Source organism: Chelonoidis abingdonii, chromosome 1 (assembly GCF_003597395.2).
Source record: "Chelonoidis abingdonii isolate Lonesome George chromosome 1, CheloAbing_2.0, whole genome shotgun sequence".
In the NCBI taxonomy this organism is placed as follows: Eukaryota; Metazoa; Chordata; order Testudines; family Testudinidae; genus Chelonoidis; species Chelonoidis abingdonii.
The window spans coordinates 89,334,512-89,354,481 of NC_133769.1; the positions used below are offsets into that span (position 1 = coordinate 89,334,512).

Below are 19,970 nucleotides of genomic sequence, written 5' to 3' on the forward strand. Positions count from 1 at the left end.
TCCAATTTAGCTAGTAATTTCCCATGTAGTAGAGTGTTATATGTTTTACTTCAGTCTAAGTATATTAGATCTACTGCATTTCCCTTATCTAATAAATCAGTTATTTTCTCAAAGAAGGATGTAGCCTGGCATAATTTACCTTTGGTAAACCCATGTTGCATTACATCCCCATTACCATTTACCTCCATGAACTTAATTATTCTTTCCTTCACAATTTGCTCTAAAACCTTGCATACTACTGAGGTCAGACTAACAGGTCTGTAATTGCCCAGATCACTTCTCCCCTCCCCCCTTTCTTAAATATAAGTACAGTGTTAGCTATTGTCCATATGGTATTGCCCACAAATAGATAGATTTATTAAAAATCCTTGCTACTGGACTAGCAATTTCCTGTGCCAGTTCCTTCAGTGTTCTGGGATGGAAATGATACAGTCCACCCCCACCCCCAATTTGAGCACATTAAGCTCTTTAAATTTTCCTTCCAGGTCACATGTGGTAATTTCCATTTCTATATACTCATTTTCATCAGCCGTGTTGTATTCATGCCTGTGTTCCATATTATCATCCTTTTTGAAAATAAAGGCAACACATTCATTTAGATTTTGGGCTATGCCTAGATTATGTATAATCCCCTTCCTATCCACACTGCATAGAGTCCCAACCTCATCCTTCCTTATTTTCTTTGTATTTATATAACTAAAAATCCTCTTGTTATTTACTTTCCTTGACATGAGCTAATTCAGCTTGACTTTTAACTACTGTCATTTTATTCCTACATTTTTTAAACCTCCAAAATGTAGCTTTCTTTGCTGATCAATCCCTTCTTCCATTCACTGTAGGTCTTTTGCTTACTCCTAATAAACTCTTTGAGGTGGTTATTCATCAAGCTGGGTCTGGAGCTTTTCCCTACAAGTTTTTCCCCTTGTTTGAGATGTAAATTGGAGATTGTTTTTGTATAGTTGATTAAAAAAAATTCCAAGGCTCAAACCTAAATAAAGCTATTGTGACAGACCCAGACCAGTGAGGTACAGGAGTCTGGTAGAAGGCAAATATACTGGTCACTAGATGAACAATTTTTTGTTCCCTGAGTGACCAGAGCAGGGGCTGCCCTAGAGCAATCAGGAACCTGCTAGAACCAATTAAGACAGACAAGCTAATCAAGACACCTGGAGCCAATTAAGAACTTTCTAGAATCAATTAAGGCAGGCAGGCTAGTCAGGACACCTGGTTTAAAAAGGACCTCCCATTGTTAGTAATGGGGGTATGCAAGGAGCAGGGAGTGAGAAGATGGGCTGCTGGAGGAGTAAAGAGTTCAAGCATGATCATGCTTCAGGAGGAAGATCCTGTTGTGAGGATAAAAAGGGTGCTGGGGGAAGGCAATGGGGAAGTAGCCCAGGGAGTTGTAGCTGTCACGCAGCTGATACAGGGAACATTGTGGACAGCCACTATCCACAGGGCTCTGGGCTGGAACCTGGTGTAGAGGGTGGACCCGGGTTCCCCCCATCCCCCCAACTCCTGATCAGACACAGGAGGTGTTGATCTGATCTGTGAGAAACACCAGAAGGGAAGGTCTAAATTGAAAGGGATCTGGCCTGTCCCTGACCCAGTAAGTGGGACACAGAGACTGTGGGATTGTTCTCTGTTTCCCCCATGCTAGCCAGGAATGAGGATAAATGAGTGGATGGCAGGTTTGAGCCACTAGGAAGAGTGGCCAAACTGAGGGCTTCCGTGAATCCCTGAGGCAAGCAAATCTGCCTCTGAGCGCAGGACCCACCAAGGCAGAGGAGGAACTTTGTCAAACTATATACTCACATTATATCATTTACAACAAGCTTCAACAGTTGGAAATGTAGGGTCTACAGTAACGATGCCATATATACACAAAAAGAACAGAAGTACTTTTGGCAAACTTAGAGACTAACAAATTTATTTCAGTATAAGCTTTTGTGGGTTACAGCTCACTTCTTCAGATGTTAGTCTTTAAGGTGCCACAAGTACTCCTGTTCTTTTTGCAGATACAGACTAACACGGCTGCTACTCTGAAAGATGCCATATATATTGATTTTAGTCTCTGAAGGTTCAATTTAAAGTTAAACATTATTTTCTTCCCATCCTACTCCTCACCTGAACAGGAATAACAATTACCATTTTAATATTAAAACAGGTTATTCTTTATGGTTAATTTTACTGTCCATTCTTCAGTGTTTTCATATAATCCTGCAAAAATGTGTTCTTACCCATCTGACTTAAACTGCTTTTATGAAAGTAGCTCTTTAGAGTTGGTGAACTTTCTGTAAAGTAAGATGGCATATCATTACTGAGTTCCCAGCAATGAAGAGCTAATTGAGTCACTGAATAAATTACACCTCTACCCTGATATAACGCAGTCATGGGGAGCCAAAAATCCCTACCACGTTATAGGTGAAACACCGTTATATTGAAGTAGCAGTGGCAGGGCTGCAGCAGTGATTCAAAGAGCCCGGGGCTCCAGCCGTAGGGAGCCTCAGGCCCTTTAAATCACCGGCGGAGCCCCACTGCTGCAGCCCGGCGTAGTGGCAGCAGGGCTCTGGCAGTGATTTAAAGGGCTCGGGCTCCCCGCAACAGCCAGAGCCCTGGACCCTTTAAAGCACTGCCAGAGCCCCACTGCTACCGCGCTATATGCGAACCCGTGTTATATCGGGTCGCGTTATAGTGGGGTAGAGGTGTATGACTATATGGTATGTGACCTTTATATCAGCCATCATGTATCAAAAATTATTTTACTCAGTCTGCTCTTCTTTTGATATAATTAGTATTACACTGTCCTAGAATAATCAGCTCCAGAGATCACTGTTATGTTCATGATGGGTGCAAGCAGCATAATCATGTATTAGTTTCACTGTTGTAGACAGCTAACAAGCATAAAATTGTTTGATTTTTTTTTATCAGCTCAAAGCTTCATTGATTTTTATAACAACATTTTAGAAGAGTTAATCATTCAGTAGATTGTATGCATTATTTTAAAAAACTGTTCCTGTAATTTGATACTTAAACCTCTACAAATAGGTAGATGACTTATTGAAAGGATCATTATTATATTCAGGATCTCATCACTTATGCATGTCTGTACAACTTTTTTAATCTGTTGAAGCTTTTTTCTCCTCTGTTGAACAAAGAATCCAAACAAATTACGTCAAAATTTCAAAAAATGCTCTAACAAAATTGTTTACCTTTTTTGAATTTTTCATGCTTACATTTTATATCACTCTGTAACAGTATGTAGGACAGGAAGTATGTAAGACAGTAGTTTGTTGTTTTACAGGATTTTGAGAAAGTTGAGTTGATAAATACCAATGTCTGTAGTCCAGCAACCCTCCAGTCTGACAGGCAAAGCTGTGTCATTGTTCTTCTGAAAGGTTCAATGTGATGTAAACAACAACAGATGATATTGTACAATTAAAAACAAAATATGCCACACAGTCCTGTGTGGTACATTAGAAATATAGACTATAAAAAGAAATTTCTATAATCCTTAATTAAACTGTACAACATAGACCAGATATTGGAAAATCATAAAGATATCAAAAACTAAATCCCTATTCCCAGGCCCGTATTAGAATGTTCTTGTAAGTTTGTTGCATCTCCATGTTAACATGCGTATATGTGTATAAAAAAGGTTTAATCAGGCACTGAGGGCTCAAAAATGTCTTAGTCAGAGCCTTGTATTGTGGATGGTGATGAGTTCATGGACACAGCCAGAGCACCAAGAGATACTGAGGAACCATGTATAGTGTGGGGTACCCACAGGGACAAAGTCTGCTTTATTTTGCCAAGAGAATATTGTGGGTATGTCATGGGTGCTTATTGTCTCAGGGTGTTTTTATCCTTTGGATCTGCATGACCAAGGATCCAATATCAGACCATTTTTTTGTGGCCGAGTGGTGAAGTCACTACTGTAGTTGTTAACATATATAGAAGCAGATTGAGTATCTCAGCATTGGATTTCCACATGATCAGCATGTCAAATAATTTTTAGCATGAAGGACAAACCATCAGGAGCTTGGAAGTACAGATTTTAATTACTTACTTCATTTTAAAAACTCTTCAGTTTATTCATGACAAAAAAATCTCACCGTATGAACTCTTAAAAAAGCTCAACTGAGCAAAATAGGCATGACTTCTTTTAAAGCTGCATATTTACTTGAATAACTATATAAAAGTAGTATATTTATACAGCAGTGGATGTTATAATGGGACTAAAAAGACAGTGAAGATTGTAGATAGTGTTGCAGTGGTTTTCAATCATTTTACATTTGTGGACCCTTAAAAAATTTTTAAATGATGGTGTGGACCCCTTTGGAGATCTTAAACATAGTTTGGGGACCCCCAGGGGTCCACACACTCCAGGTGGAAAACCACTGGTCTAAAACTAACTGCTAGCCAAGTTAATTTTATATTGGGGAAAAAATTATAAATCTTTATTTTGGTTTACATTTGTTTTTCAGATGTCTCTAGAAATTCTTGGAGCCCCACATAAGATGTCCACAGTGAGAATAGCCTCCGCTGTTTCTTTTTGCACAGACACAGACGTTCAGCTAGACAACAAGGCAACGATTGCTCCAAACAAGGAACTTTGCATTCAGTGGTACATTCCATCTCTGGAGAAATCAACAAAAGATATGGAGACTATGGTATAATTACAAAATGAAAGAGTTGGATTAGAACTTTTTATTAAAAATAACAAAGTGCATTTAAGTGCAGTACCTGAAACTTGTATAAATCATATATACATACAGTGCATGATGCCAAACACCTGTAATTGCCTGTGTATGCAACAAAAATCTTAATTTATTTCTTAGCAATAGATGACCAACTGCAAAAGAAAATTAATTCAGCTACGATTAAGGTTCACCTCCTAACTCATCTTGTTGGTATTACTCCATAGACTGGGTGATTGTGCTTGCTATGTAGACCATAATACTTTGATATAATAAAATTACTGACACACACACTGAGGCAGGGGAAGAAGTTTCAATAGTATCATGTCCCCTAATCCACATTCAATAGAAGTCCTCTGTTCAGTTTGCATGAGGTGAAGACTTTGTGGGTTTTGGAATGTATGGTTGAATGGGGTCAGGAAGTGGGGGTGCATTTGAGGTGATCATGCCCTGTGACAATCTTTCAGACCCACAGAAATTATTTACTTACTGAGTGGTAAAACCTACAATAATCTGGATGCTGTACAAATAAATATATAGAAACAAACAACTCCTGCCCCCAAAAAGTTGACAATCTAAGGTCCTGAATCTGCAAACACTTTTTCCATAGTGCCTTAACTTTATTCACATGAATAGTCCCATTGAAGTCAACAGAGATATTAGTTTGTATATAGTTATTGAATTACTTTATGTCTGAAATACTAGTACTGGCTTATACCTTACATATTCCCATTTCTTTACAGGTTTTGCTGCTTTATGCTTACAATACAAAGTATGTCAAGATTGTCAGCATCAAGACTTTCAATTCAGCCAATGTGTTTTCTGGTCACTTGTGGATTCCACTGACTAGGTAATTAATCACAGACTTTCTTATATTACTACATGCTATAACGTGTGTAATATCTACTGTATGCATAATTTGTGTCTTGATCAAATGACTGCTCAGAAATATAGCTTAATATTTGAAGGCTATAATACTAAGGACGGAGATCAGTTGTATAGGGTGCTACAAGGGGGAATAGCTAGGAGTAATGAGATAAAATTAGGTAAAATAAATTTTAGGCTGAATAGCAGTAAACTTTGAAATATATCAGAGTATGGATAGACTCCCAAGGAAAGTAATAGAAGCAGTATTGTTTGACCAATGCAGAATTGGACTGGTGGAAGCACTGGAGAACATTGTGAAGGGAACAGTCTTGTAGGTGAAAGGTATCACTGCCCATCAAAATTCAGAAACTTCCCAATTTTGTTATACAAACTATAGCAATATTTTATGTATTATTTCAAATCCAACCCAGATCATCAAATTGTTAAACTAAACTGATGTGTTTTGGCATACAAAACACACAACATAGCAACAAAGGCAACAGAATGACAATGGCACAAAGGAGACAATATTATTTTTGAAGTATGTTTTCCCTTACCATTTCTATTGTGGTTCTTTTAAATCACAAAGTGCCTAATTTGCATTCCTTCACATCTCATATTTCCATTGTCTTCAGTGAAAGTTTGGTTTGTGCAAAACTGCAGGATCAGTCTTGAAAAGAAAGAAACCATCATAGTAAAACTGTGTGAGAAACAACTCATGTCAATTTGTTTATGTATGGAAATAAAAGTACCATTAAAGCATTGCCAAATGTATAGCTGCATTTTGTAACAGATACAACACTATTCTTTTTTAGAATTATTTCCTTACATGAGAAATTGTCCAATGTGAAACAGCAAATTGAAATTTTGGTGCAGTCATCTACAAGTTTTCCTTTACAAGAACAAAGTGAAAGACAGAGACGAGTGCCTGCAACAAAGTCCAAAATTAATCTTGCAAAGGTGCAACTGGATGAAAAAATAGAAGTAAGTGAGGATAAATTATGCTCAGGATTCTAAATACATCTGATAGTGTGATGTCTTAGATATTTATTTTGGAGGAAGTGGGAATGTTGGAAGAAAAGACAAAAACTGAGACCTCCTTCAACTACATCAATGAAGGTTGAAACATTTTCACCCACCTCACCTAATCTTAAGTTTGTAACTTCTTTCCTTTCTTGTCAGGTGTGCCTGGCACTTTAAAAACATAAAATATGCTCAGCTTCCCTGAAAATAAAGGCCACATTCTTAGATGTCTAAATACAACTGTAAGCACCTAACTTTTTAGTGATCTGTATTTGAAAATGTTGGCCAGGGAATTATACTAATATGAAGATCAATACAAAGCTCTTTTGACAAAATAGCTTATACATCTTCAGTGCAGAATGGGCAGTGTTTGGATTCTAAAAAGAGAACCTTCTAATAACTGAGTAGGGCTAAAACTGGCAAGGAATTTCTTTTTATTTTCTCTATCCCACCATGCTCTCTTTTATTAGCAAGGCTGAATATGTCTCTGTGACATAAATAAATAAATAAATACAAAAGAGGCAATTTCAGAATTTCTATGTGGTCTCTTTAAGATAATGTCAATGGAATAGAATATTGCTGCAGCGTAACTGCTGCTTGATAAATGCCGAGGAAAAGTAGGCGTTTATTTTCAAAGTGGGAGACATTTATCATGTGACAGTGTTCTCTCTATCTATTATATGAAATGATTAATGATGTAGATGCTGTCATTTTGCTTGATGAGTGCTGTGAAGCAGTGACAATTGCTCACTGTGCCGTTATTGAAAAGCTGTATTCTGACTGGCTTGGAGAACAAATGATATTTCAACCAATCACAGAATACAGTGTTTTTAGAAGGTAGACAGAACTGTCCTTCAGTGACTGTTTCTGATTAGCTGAAGGTTTTTGTTCAAACTTTCATTAGTAAATAAGTCAGTGATCTGAAAACCACAGTCTGGAATGCTAATTGGTTGTGGCATTTCTTTTGTATGTTACATGTACACAAATATCTTTTTGCCTATCTGCTTAACTCTGTCTTCAATAAATGTGTGGCAGAAGTACACTTATTGGGGGCTCATTCCCAGAGCTGTCCCATCCATAGGATGGACAGGAGCAACAGCCCTGTGCTTTGTGGGGCCCCATGCTTTCGGATGTGGGATCCAGGGTGGCTGGGGGGGTTAGCAGAGGGCGTGGCGCCAGCAGCAATAAGCAACCTGGCCCCAGCCTGCCCTGTTCCGCTCCGCCTCCCGGCATTGCTTGGGGGAGGGGGCGGAAGCCGGAAAGAGGCAGGGCGGGGGCTTGGGGAAGGGGTGGAATGGGGGCAGTGAGGGGATGTGTGGAGTTGTTGGCCCGGGCCCCGCATGCCCCTAGGGACGGTTCTACTCATTCCTGAAATCAATTGATGTTTTGCCTGAGTAAGGACTGCAGGATTGGGCCCTTGAGTTGCTATAGAAAAGACCAGCATGAATTTATTGTAGATACTATAAGTCTGGTACTTTATAAATTTAAGGATGTCTGAGCATCACTTCTCTGCAGTATTAAAAAATGGAACATAACATTCCCACACTTAGAATTCCGTCAAAACGACAAATAACCCCATAATTGTGAGGCATCAAAAAAGAATTTTTAAAATTCCTATCTAATAATTCATAGCAGAAAATGTAAAATACAGCATTGATTTTTTTCTATTTTGCTATTAGGAAATGCTTAAACAATGTTTGTCTGAAGTAAAAGCTTTGCTGTGTGTTGTTCCAGATCTGTCCTCTCCATTAACTGAGGTATGATATTCTGTTTTTAAAAAAGCCTCTTTTTCTTCAAGGCTAAAACTCTTTGATCAAACTAAAATAGAGATAATATCAATTAGTGTCTTTCTTTCTTTCCTACATTATTGGTTTTAATATAGATTTGTACAAGCAAAAGAGCACTGATGTACACAATTGTTACCTGCTCAATTTAGGGCACCCCGCCTATATCCTACCCAGGGCTCACGGGTTGACTCAATCAATTTAGGCACTCTCATCCTTTCCTTCCAAGAGCTCAGGGTGTAGGGTACCTATCCTTACCCATAGGGCTCAGGAAGAAACCTGGTCAATTTTAAGTTCCCACTCCTACTCACAGGGCTCCGGGCTCTATGGGTCTGTAGAAGCTTTTCCCAGTGAAAGAGTCTTAAACAGCTGTGCTCTAAACGCCTATTTATTAGCAACACACAGAGAATATATATACCAAGCAAATCTCTTATGCTCACCACTCCCAATACATAGACAAATTTCACCCAATGGCCATTGAGGATCCACTAATCTGGGGGTTCCCAGCGATGCCTCTGCACGTCATGGTCATATAAAGGGGTCAGAGTTCTGGGAGCTTGATGTTTAACTGCAGTCTGGAAATGGTACCCAAAGAGCATTGTTTTTAGTTTACATTGTATAGGTAAAACTAGCTACGTCCTTTACATTTACTAAACCTATCACATTATCCCACACTCCTAAATAACAAAACTTTAACCAATTACACACTGGTGTCTATGTGTCCTCCTTCCTGCTCAAGTTTTTACATTTACAATTTAGACATGAAAGATAAATTTACTTGTGACCTCTCTGTTTATGCAGATGGTCAGCATTAAAACACTAGTCAGAGCTTATCTGACCATTTATTCAGTCTCTTTCTGTATCCTCCCTAATTTCTCAGTGTCTTTACAACCTTGGTAGTTATAACTTTCATTAGGGACATTCCTGAGGTGGGCGTGCTTTATCAGCAGCAGAACATTCTTCTTTTTTTTGGTCTTCAGTGTTAGAGGTGAACTCCCTGAGTTTCACCCACGGCTGGTTTAATATGAGACGGGGAGGCGGGTGTTTCATCAGGTCTCAGGCCTACACAATAGCGTGATTATAAACTTCATTGTTTAGGCTACAAACACTTCCTTCCACATACAACAGAAAACTAAAACTGCTCACAGTAGATTTGTCTAATTTTTCCCTTCACCTTTGCCAAGAGCTACATCCTTTGCATAGGCTCCACCAGATTCCCTGCACTTTTTAATGTAATGTCTAATGTATCCCTACATCTAGCTTTGGACCCTCCAGTCACTTGGGCTTTCCTTCTGTCCTTTTTGGCTCTTACTTTCAACTTTTTTGAGAGCTGGATTGGTACATTTATTTGGTCCATGACATTGTACTCAAGTTGTTGCTCCACTTGTGATTAGAATTCAGTTTCTCTTGGATGCATCCAAAGAGTGATTGTGACTTCACTATCGGTTTCCAAGTCTGTAGAAAGACTGTCTTAAATAAAAACAAGGGCGGTGAGGTTATATCTTTTATTGGACCAGCTTCTGTAAGGGAGAGAGACAAATTTTTGAGCTTATACCAAGCTCTTCATTAGATCTGGGAGATGTACTCAGAAGGTACATCTATACTGCAATTAGACACCCACAGCTGGCTGATGCCAGCTGACTCAGGCTAAGGGGCTGTTTAACTGCAGTGTACACTTTCGGGCTTGGGCTGCAGCCCAAGCTCTGGGACCCTCCCCCATTACAGGTATATATCCTTGACTTTCTACTTGGAGTATGTTCTGTGGTATCTGAGTTCCTAGCTGTAGATAACAGATTTCTTGGTGTGTTCGGGGTGTTCACTGGATCTGTGAAGGTAGGTGTAGTTATCTGTGGGTTTCTTATATGTAGTTGTCTGTAGGGTTCCACTGCTGAAGCTGATCGTGGAGTCCAGGATGTTGACCAGACTCTGTCAGAACAACTGATACAAAATCAGGCATATTTGTAGGCATATCTTCACTGCTGCAATGATCAACACTCCCCATAACACACCTTTCAAGATCCAAGGGTTCTACACATGCCTATCACAACATGTTGTGAATCTCATTCAGTGCACTAAATATCCCAATAACCAGTGATGAGCTGCCAAAAAATTAACAACCAGTTCCCTCCGCCTCACTCCAGGAAGGGGTCGTGCTCCCCACCCAGGACTCCTGCCCCATTCAACCCCCCACATTCCTTCCCCCTCCGGGACCCCTGCCCCATCCACCTCCCTTCCCTGTCCCCTGACTGCCCCCTGCTGCCCCATCCAACCCCTCCTCTCATTCCTGATGCCCCCTCAGGACCCCTGCCAACCACTCCTTTTCTCTGTCCCCTGACTGCCCCCGAATCCCTACCCCTGACTGCCCCTCCACCGCCCCCTCCAACCCGTGCTCCTTCCTGACTGCCCCCCTGGGACCCTTTCCCCCATTCAGTCTCCCTGTTCCCTGCCTTCTGACCGCCCTGACCCCTATCCACCACCCCCAAACTCCCCTGCCCTCTTCCAACACCCCCTCCCTTCTCCCGGCCCCCTTACTGCGCTGGAGGCTGGGCCGGGCGCGCTGGAGGCCGGGCCAGAGCCAGGGTGCTCAGGGGCTGGGACAACTGGTTCTAAAAGGGCTTCTAAATTTAACAACCGGTTCCTGCGAACCGGCTCCAGCTCACCACTGCCAATAACAACTATGTGGGTGAAACCAGACAATCACTATGCTCCCGAATGAACTCTCACATAAAAATAATAAAAGACAAACATAACAAATCGCCTATGAGTGAATGCTTTTCACAAAGCAATCATTCTATATCTGACCTCTGGGCCTTCATCTCAAAGGAAACCTGCACAATACCTTCAAAAGATGAGCCTGGGAGCTAAAATTGATAACCTTGCTGGACACTAAAAGTCATGGACTGAACAGAGACACTGGATTCATGGCTTATTACAACAATCTGTAATCCATTAAACCCCTGACCCCAGGCTTTTTGTTTCCCCTGTGACTGGAGAGATGTTGACAGACCACGTGACCGTGAATGGTCCCTTGAAATATCTGTTAACTACGTATGCTGTACAATCTTTTCCACCTGTACCTAGCTTTGACATCCCGAGTATATTTCCCAGACCTGACGAAGAGCTCTGTGTAGCTTGAAAGTTTGTCTGTCTCACCAACAGAAGTTGGTCCAATAAAAGATATTGCCTAACCCACTTTGTCTCTCTAATATTCTGGGATGAACATGGCTACACCAACATTGCATTAAATAAAAACAGATATAGCATACCATGTTAAAAAAAATCTGTTGGTCGGTCAGACTCAGTATGATAATTCAACCACTGGCCCTTTAGGGATTTCCTGCCTCTTCATTTTTTTCAGGTTATTTGTAAACCTTGGTGTTCTGTGAGAAGAAGCTGGCCTGGGTGCAACTAGTGTGATAGTAGATGCTAAAACATTAATATAAAGTCTAATCAACTATTGATAGACTGATGAAGACAATGGGGGGAGGGATAGCTCAGTGGTTTGAGCATTGGTCTGCTAAACCCAGGGTTGTGAGTTCAATCCTTGAGGGGCCCATTTAGGGATCTGGGGCAAAAATCTGTTTGGGGATTGGCCCTGCTTTGAGCAGGGGGTTGGACTAGATGACCTCCTGAGGTCCCTTCCAATGCTGGTATTCTATTCTATGATTTTTTTCCTCAAGTCTGCCTGATGGAAGCTTAATGGTTCTTCGAGTGATATACCTATGGGTGTTCCAGATGTAGGCGTGGCAGCATCCCCTGCACTTGGGATCGGAGATCTTCATCAGCAGTGCCATTGAACCACATGTGCACCTTCCCCGTCTCAGAGTACCTATATATATAGTGCTGTGCTGTGCTGTCCAACTGCCCCCAGTTTCTTCTCTGCAGCCTTTGCTCTGGGATGGAATCCACAAGAGCCTGCTTATCCTGTTCCCTCAGTAGATAGTGCCTTACCTGTTAGTCATAGTGTCATTAGTATTTTCTTCTTTTCCTTCTCTTTTCCTCTATCTAAAAAATGTTTACAAATTTGTTTTAATTTTACCTTTACAGTTATTTCATAGTTTAGGTTTTCGTTTCTCCACTTCCCACCCAGGAAACTTTTCCCCCCCCCTCACAATTATGTCCAGATCACCCAGGTTTAAGAGGTGTGTTTGTTGCATGGTTGCCTTCCCAGTACCAGACAGCCACCTGCAGTGCATTCACTGTCTGGGAGAGGGACTCGTCCCACAAAAATGTTCCCACTGCCCCAGTCTGATAGTCAGAGCCAGAAAAGACCGGGAAATTCAGTTAAAATGTCTCCTCATGGAGAAATCACTACAACCGGCATTGGACCTGGGCCCAGACTTCACTCCTGTGAGAACCTCACACTCTGCCAGATCATCTGCCAATCCTCATTCCCTGCGTCCCTTGGAGAGAAAGTCATCACTTTCTTGCTTGGATGAAAAGAAATGGACTCCCTCCTCACACTTTGAGGCACAGTCTGCCAGAACACCATCCCCTGAGAGGTCAGTTGTCTCAATATCATCTGACAGGGGACATAGCTCCAGGGCTTGTCCAAGTACCTCTCCTACCAAAATGAAGAAACTGTCTCACAGCTCTGGAGCCTGAGACAGGCCATCGAAACTGTCGGCACTGGCAAAATCATCAGCACTGGCAAAGTCATTGGCACCAGCCAAATTGGCACTGCCAAAGTCATTGGGACTGCCCAAGCCTCCATCTACTGACTCTTCAGGGGAACACATCCGTCCTTCAGCATTGAGTCACGCATCGGCACCAATGATGATTTTCCCCCCTTCACAAGACTTCAAATATCCTAAAAACCTACTGGTATCTGACATTCCTGAGTCCCCTCTCCTTAGATGTGACATCGTTGGTCTCTCACCTTCCAGAGGCTGAGCCTCTGCCAGTACTGGCTGAGGAAGAACAGAAGGAGGAACAGAAGAAGGAAGCCACAGCAACATTACATTTCTCTTCCTCTTCCCTGGAGGAGGCTATCATGCCTCCACCTTCTACAACTGCTGACAACTTCAGACATTTTTAAGAGTTATTCCACAGGATTTCAGACTCTCTTCAGATTCCATTGAAGGAAGTCAGCGACCAGCAGCACAAGCTACTTAGTCTGAACACATCCTCTTCTTCCAAGATCGCAGTACCAATAAATGAGGCTTTTCTCGACACCACGAAAGTGCTCTGGCAGACCCCAGCATCCATCATCCCTCTGACTTGCAAACATGACAACAAAAATAGTATGTTCCATCAAAAAATGCAGAATTTCTATTCTTGCACCCCACCCCTAATTCTCTGGTAGTCCGTGTGGTGCAAGAGAAAGACCGTCAATACCAATCCCGGTGTAGCCATCCAGACAGAGTTTGGAAACGCTTAGACTTATTTGAATGCAAGGCATGTTCATCAGCCATGCTCCAACTTTGAATTTTGTACTACGAGCTCTGATGGCTAAATACAGTGACAGTAGAACCTCAGAGTTATGAACACCTCAGGAATGGAGGTTGTTCATAATTCTGACATGTTCGTAACTCTGAACAAAACATTATAGTTGTTCTTTCAAAAGTTTACAACTGAACATTGACTTAATACAGCTTTGAAACTTTACTATGCAGAAGAAAAATGCTGCTTTCCCTTTTTTTTAGTAGTTCATGTTTAACACCGTACAGTACTGTATTTGCCTTTTTTTTGGTCTCTGCGGCTGCCTAATTGCGTTCCAAATGAGATGCATGGTTGACTGGTCAGTTCATAACTCTGGTATTCATAACTCTGAGATTCTACTGTACTTAAATTATTCCAAGTTGGAGGAACTCTGCTGTGACATTCCGGAGGTCAAGAAAGAGCAATTTCAGACTCTAATATCTGAGAGATGCTTCCCAGCACATACACACCTACAAGCCACATTAGACTGCAGATACCGTCGCCTGCTCCATCGCAGCTGGTGTGGTTGTGAGGCATTCTTTGTGGTTCCGCCTCTTGGGCTTTCCTAAGGAGGTACAAACCTCTGTGGAAGACTTATCTTTGAGGGCCAAAAAGTATTCTTAGTGCACTCAGATGATTCCCTGCACTCCCTTAAAGACTCCTCTCAATTCTTTCAGCATCTACATATCAGTGCCGAAAAGACGCCTGGGGAAGTATCATTTCCCCCCCATGATCCCGATCATTGCAGTATACTCCTCAACGGCACTTTTTTGACATCCAGCTCTGAAAACAAAGATCTCCCTCCAAACGTAGTCAGCACTCCTCAGTGGGCTACCTCTCACGCACACCCACCGAAGCAACAATTTTGAAGGTGTGGTCGAGGCCCTGAGAAGTCTCCCAGTCATTTCCACCTTCTTTGACATCCCACCAGTTTGGCGACAGACTAGCTCTATTTTTCCTACCATGGAGACTGTTGGACAAATGGGTTCTAAAGATAGTCAAGAAAGGATACTCCATCCCCTTTCTATTCTGCCCTGCCACCTCCCCACCCCTCTCACAAACTCCACAATAGACAGCCCCTACTGCAATTAGAGCACATTCCATATGTCCACTATCCACCTCGATAGCTTTTCTCAATAATGTCCCCATTGTTGACATTTGCAAAACTGCCACATGGGCATCAACAGACACTTTTTCCCATCACTATGCTATTATGCATGATGCCACAGCGGACACTCTCCTAGGACATGCTGTCTCATCATCATCATCAGTAAATGTCACTCTGAAACCCCAGCCTTCCAATCAGGGGCACTGCTTTCTTGTCACCTATAAGTGGAGCACCTGTAGTGACATCACTCTGAGAAGAAGAGAAGATTACTCACCCTGTGCAGTAATTGAGGTTCTTTGAGATATGTGTCCCTATGCGTGCTCCACTACCTACCCTCCTGCCCTCTGCTTCGGAGCCGAAAACACAAGTTCTGTGGCAGAGATGGAACTGGCAGTGGTCAGACTACACGGTGCTATATATAGGGCCCGCTCACAGCGCAAGAGTGGGAGGTGCGCATGTGCAGTCTGATGGGCACTGCTGATGAAGATCTCTGATCCCTGGTGCAGGGTGTGCTGCCGCATCTACAAGTGGAGAACCCGCAGTTACTGCACAGGATAAGTAACCTTCTCTTCAATCAGCATGAAAGCTTTTCAGTATGAGGCACTATTACTCAACTTTCTCGACTACCTTAAGGTGGCCATGAAAGTGCTGCAGTGGCTCCAGCTGGGTGTTCAAGTAAGAATCCCTAGGGTAAGTGTCAAAGTCCATCCTAACCAGCGACCCCTCCACTAATCCCCAAATACCTTTACCCTACAGCTGCCCACAGCATAATAATGAATACATAAGGCATCCCCCTCATTCATTTTATAAATAATTAAACTGTGGATCTCTCATCTCCACTCCCGCTTCCCAATCAAATTATCTCCTCTGCCTCATTACTAAATACAGTACTCCCTGGTACTCATAGAGCAGTCCTGCCTATAGGAGTGAGATTGTCCAAAGGACTGACTCTTATGGATCCTGGCCCAATTAATAATGGGGAAAAGGTCCATGGTATCTGGCAGTTCTGCAGCCCCATCTTGGCTGATCAACATTCACCAGCACAAATGCAGAGCTCCTCAAAACCCTTTTGTACATATCACCTTCCCCCTTCCCACCAACCCAGATATCCCCTTTGAGAAATAAATCTTCCTCCAAAGGACCCTATCCTTCCACATTACTCAGTTCATAGCCCATATCTAAATGCAGTTATTTCTGCAGAAATCAGACTTCCAACAATCCTGCCCAAACATCTTCCCTGGAAGTAGAAGCTGGGCCAGGTGATAGAAAGAGAAGCCATACCAGCTTCCTTACAGTCCTGGTGGGCTGTATCAGTGGGGCCTGTTTTAAAATTCTTCTGAACTTCTTCTCATTGTGGTGAATCTGGTTGTAGGTACAAAGCAGGTCCAGCCAAGTTCCTTCATAGTTACACAATGGTATTAATCTTTTAATTTGATATAGTTTTATGCCAAAAACAAACTCATATGTTTCCACAGGCAAAACAATTGACTTTTCAAACCAACATGTTGAATAGAGGCTTCAGGCCAAATCCTCTCACGTAAGACTTCAATGGGAGATTTGGTTAAGGAAGGATTTAGGGACTGATTCTGCAAAGGGCTGAGTATCTTCAAATCTCACTGAAGCCAATGGAAGTTAAAGATGCTCAGCACCTTCCTCTTTAAAATATATTTCAGAGCAATATTTCCAACACTTTCAGTAAATTGTATAAAACATCTTTGGTTAGACTGTGCACATAACAGACAACCCTTTGTTGGAGTCTGTGCATCAGGAGGTATAATCCCTCACCCATGTTTTCCAGCCTGCAGGATGAGTTCTCACACAACTTCCTTTAGGATGATGTAGCACGCTCAGGAGCAGCACCAGGGTTTTTGGCGCCCTAGGCGGGGGTCCTTCCGCGCTCTTGGTCATTGGCGGCAATTCTGCGGCGGGGGCGGTCCTTCCATGGCTCCTGGTCTTCGGGGCACTTTGGCGGCGGGTCCCGGAGAGAGTGAAGGACCCACCGCAGAATTGCCGCCTAAGACCCGGAGCGCGGAAGGACCCCCCACTGCTGAATTGCCACCGAGGGTGGCAAAATGCCACCCCCCCAAATCCTAGTGCCCTAGGCGACCGCCTAGGTCACCTAAATGGAAGCGCCTGCCCTGAGCACGCTCCCCTTTTGATGATCACTGAGCCTCACCCCTACCTGTCCCCTGAAGCCAGGATGCGTTGCCAAAACACTCCTTGCCTTACTTTGAGCACAGGGACTGCAGTTGTTCTTGCCTTTGTATGGGGTATGTAAGCAGAAGAGGCTTCTTGTGCACCCTTGCCTCACAGCAGGGCCAGGGAAAACCTAGTCCATTAAAGAAACTTTTTACAGTTGGGTTTTTTTGCCTCCTTTTTGTCTTTTCTTGAGCTAATTGAATTAAATCAGTTTAAAATTTTGCGTAAAGTCTTTTAAAATTCTCTTTCTTGTCCTGTCACACTTAGCAGCCCATTGTATTTTCCTGTCTTTTTTTCCTTTTGTTGAAGTATCTGCCTGTACTTTTGCTTCATCATTGAATTAACTGGTTAATTAGAACAAAAGGCCATTTTTATTGACTCATTCATTTTAGCGTATATTAGTGTTCAGGTTTTGAGAATAGAAGATGGATCATCTGTTTAAAAATAATATACTCAGTACTGTCAGATGCCCCAGTGAAATTTTAAAGAATAATGCTAAGGAAAGTCCATTTTACATTTCAAAAGTGATTTCTAAATAAAATCCCTTTTGGCTGAGTGCAATTAAACAATAACTTGAAAACTGATCCAGTTCATATAGACCAGGTGGTCTCACATTAATTGGTGTCAGGGCTAGGGGGACTGGCATTCACCTTCTTACAAGATCCACTGAGATTAACTTGGAACTGTACTATAACCTGGGACGCTCTTCCTTTCCCTTTAGAGCAGTGCTGGGCAACCTGCGGCCCACAGGTTGCCCACCACTGCTTTAGAGCCCTCTCATTGTGTGTGGGGGTGGGGTGGGGGGGTGATTAGTAATAATTGTAGCTAGTGGGATTCCTTGGCACCATGGCTCCATCGGAGCCACACTACTGAGTGGTGGGAGGAAGGAACCAGAGTTCAAGAGCAGAACAAAAACATGACTGGGGCAGATGGTCCTGGTGCCCTGGCATCCAGTGGATATACCAAAGTCCCCAGGTTTGAAGGGCACAGAGTGATCAAAGAGAAACTCTGTGAAGGGATCTTGCTGAGGTTTCCTCCCCCTTAACCGGTTTCCATGGGGTTTTATGTAAGAAGAGGTCATTTTGGGCTCAAACTTATTTATGTGCATATTTGCAATTTATTCTTCCATTGTGGTTGGGAAACCTGTTTTTTGTCAATTTAAGAGGTCTCAGTTTATTCCTACTGTAATATTAAAGAGCTGTTTACTTAAGAAAGATTGTTTTTATCTTTGCCAGGTCCCATTTGACGTTACTTTGCAGTCAATACAAAATTTGGAGAAAATGTTTGATCCTGCTAATGGATGTGTGATAGCTGGAGGAAGCCTTTTCAGCTGGGTTATATCTCTGCTCCCTTGAATTTTCGTTCTGTAGTAACTTAATCAAATATTGAATTTCACAGTTTTAAAGGTCAAATTGTGTTCCTACTTAAGCCAGTGGGAATTTTGCCATTGATTTTAATGGGACCAAGATCTGGCCCCTATTGATTTATGTAGCTTTTAGTTACATTTTGGAAAATGTCACCTTTTATTTTTTATTAAATAAGTTAACTTTCCTTCTTCCTTATGTTTCTTAAACAAAATAATGTCTTTTTCAGGAATTAATGTCTTACAGGAACTTTTTGTAGGAAAAAGATTTAAAATGTGAGTTATTCAGTCCTAAATAAGTGAGTTTGTATTTTGCTGGGGTTTCTCTTTTTCAAAAACCTCATGTTGATTAAAAAATGTGAATAGGCCAAAAATACTGTTTGTCCTTGAGATACTGCAGGCCTTGTAGCCTCCTAATGTTCAAATATAAACTATAGATTTTTCCATAAAACATGTATTATGCTAAACTTTACCCTACCAGCACACATTTAACTGCTTTTCCAGTTAGTCACAGGTGCTTCTACTGATGAGCTTCATTGAGAAACAACTACTTAAAACCACTGCACTGGACTCCTTTCACAATTTCACTGCTTTTAAATTACAATTTCCAACTCCTCTGTCTTTGTTAAAGGAAGAAAAACTCTTACATACTGCTGACAGTGAAACTGATTTGTTTGAAAATGGTGTATTTAGATATCGCCATATAATTCTGAAGAGAGAATCTGTAAACAGGCAAATTTAAAAGCTACAAAAGAATAGTACAAAGGTATTGTATCTTTCATACAATATTCTAAAATGCTTAACAAAATAACATTGAAAATATGTATAAATGCTAAGTATTATTATTGTTTGAAAATTTGGACAAACATTAACTAAGGTTAGGGTGACCAGATGAGAGATGTGAAATATTGGGACTAGGGAGTGCCGGCAGAGCAACAAAAACCCCTGTAAGACCCAGCGGTGAAGAGGGAGGTGGAACAAGAGTCACTTGAGCATAGGAAAAATTCCTGGGGACTGAGCACCTACCGGCAGTTCTACGCCCTGCCCCCCTACACCAGCTCGCCTTCACTCTGCCTCCACCTCCCCTGAGCTGGCTGCCACGCCCTGCTTCTCCCCCCTTCCTCCAGGGCTTGCGCCGCCATACAGCTGATTAGCGCAAGCCTGGGAGGGAGGGGTGAGGAGGAGGAATGCAGAGTGCTTGGGGAAGAGGCGAGGCCAGGGTGGGGATTTGGGGAGGGATCCAATGAGGGACGGAGGGGTGGAGTTGGGGTGGAGCCGGGATGGATTTGGGGCAGGGGGGGCATGAGCCCCCTCCGCCTGTGCGCTGGAGGGCAAAATATCGGGACCCAGGACAAACAAGTAAATATCGGGACGTCTGGTCACCCTAACTAAAGTATCATAAAAACATTCCTGCGAGAAAGGAAGTGGTGTTATCCCAACTTTACAAAGGGGGAGATAGACACAGAAAAATGAAGTTGCTTGACCAAGACCACATAGTAAGTCACTGT

The 19,970-nt window shown here is 42.1% G+C and overlaps 1 protein-coding gene across 4 annotated transcripts in view; it reads left to right on the plus strand.

Annotated features, from left to right (window-relative positions):
• The window catches only part of CFAP54 (cilia and flagella associated protein 54), a 208,781-nt gene extending 189,101 nt beyond the window's left edge, over positions 1–19,680 (plus strand). For 3 of the 4 annotated variants that reach the window (XM_032788533.2, XM_032788538.2, XM_032788535.2), the window contains 5 exons: positions 4,485–4,670; positions 5,441–5,547; positions 6,380–6,548; positions 8,267–8,344; positions 18,335–19,680. In XM_032788533.2, the coding sequence (XP_032644424.2) occupies positions 4,485–4,670; positions 5,441–5,547; positions 6,380–6,548; positions 8,267–8,344; positions 18,335–18,454 (660 nt within the window). In that variant the 3' untranslated portion in view covers positions 18,455–19,680. The remainder of the gene's footprint in view (positions 1–4,484; positions 4,671–5,440; positions 5,548–6,379; positions 6,549–8,266; positions 8,345–18,334) is intronic. The other variant, XM_032788537.2, reaches the window with a different exon arrangement.
• Positions 19,681–19,970: the final 290 nt, after the last annotated feature.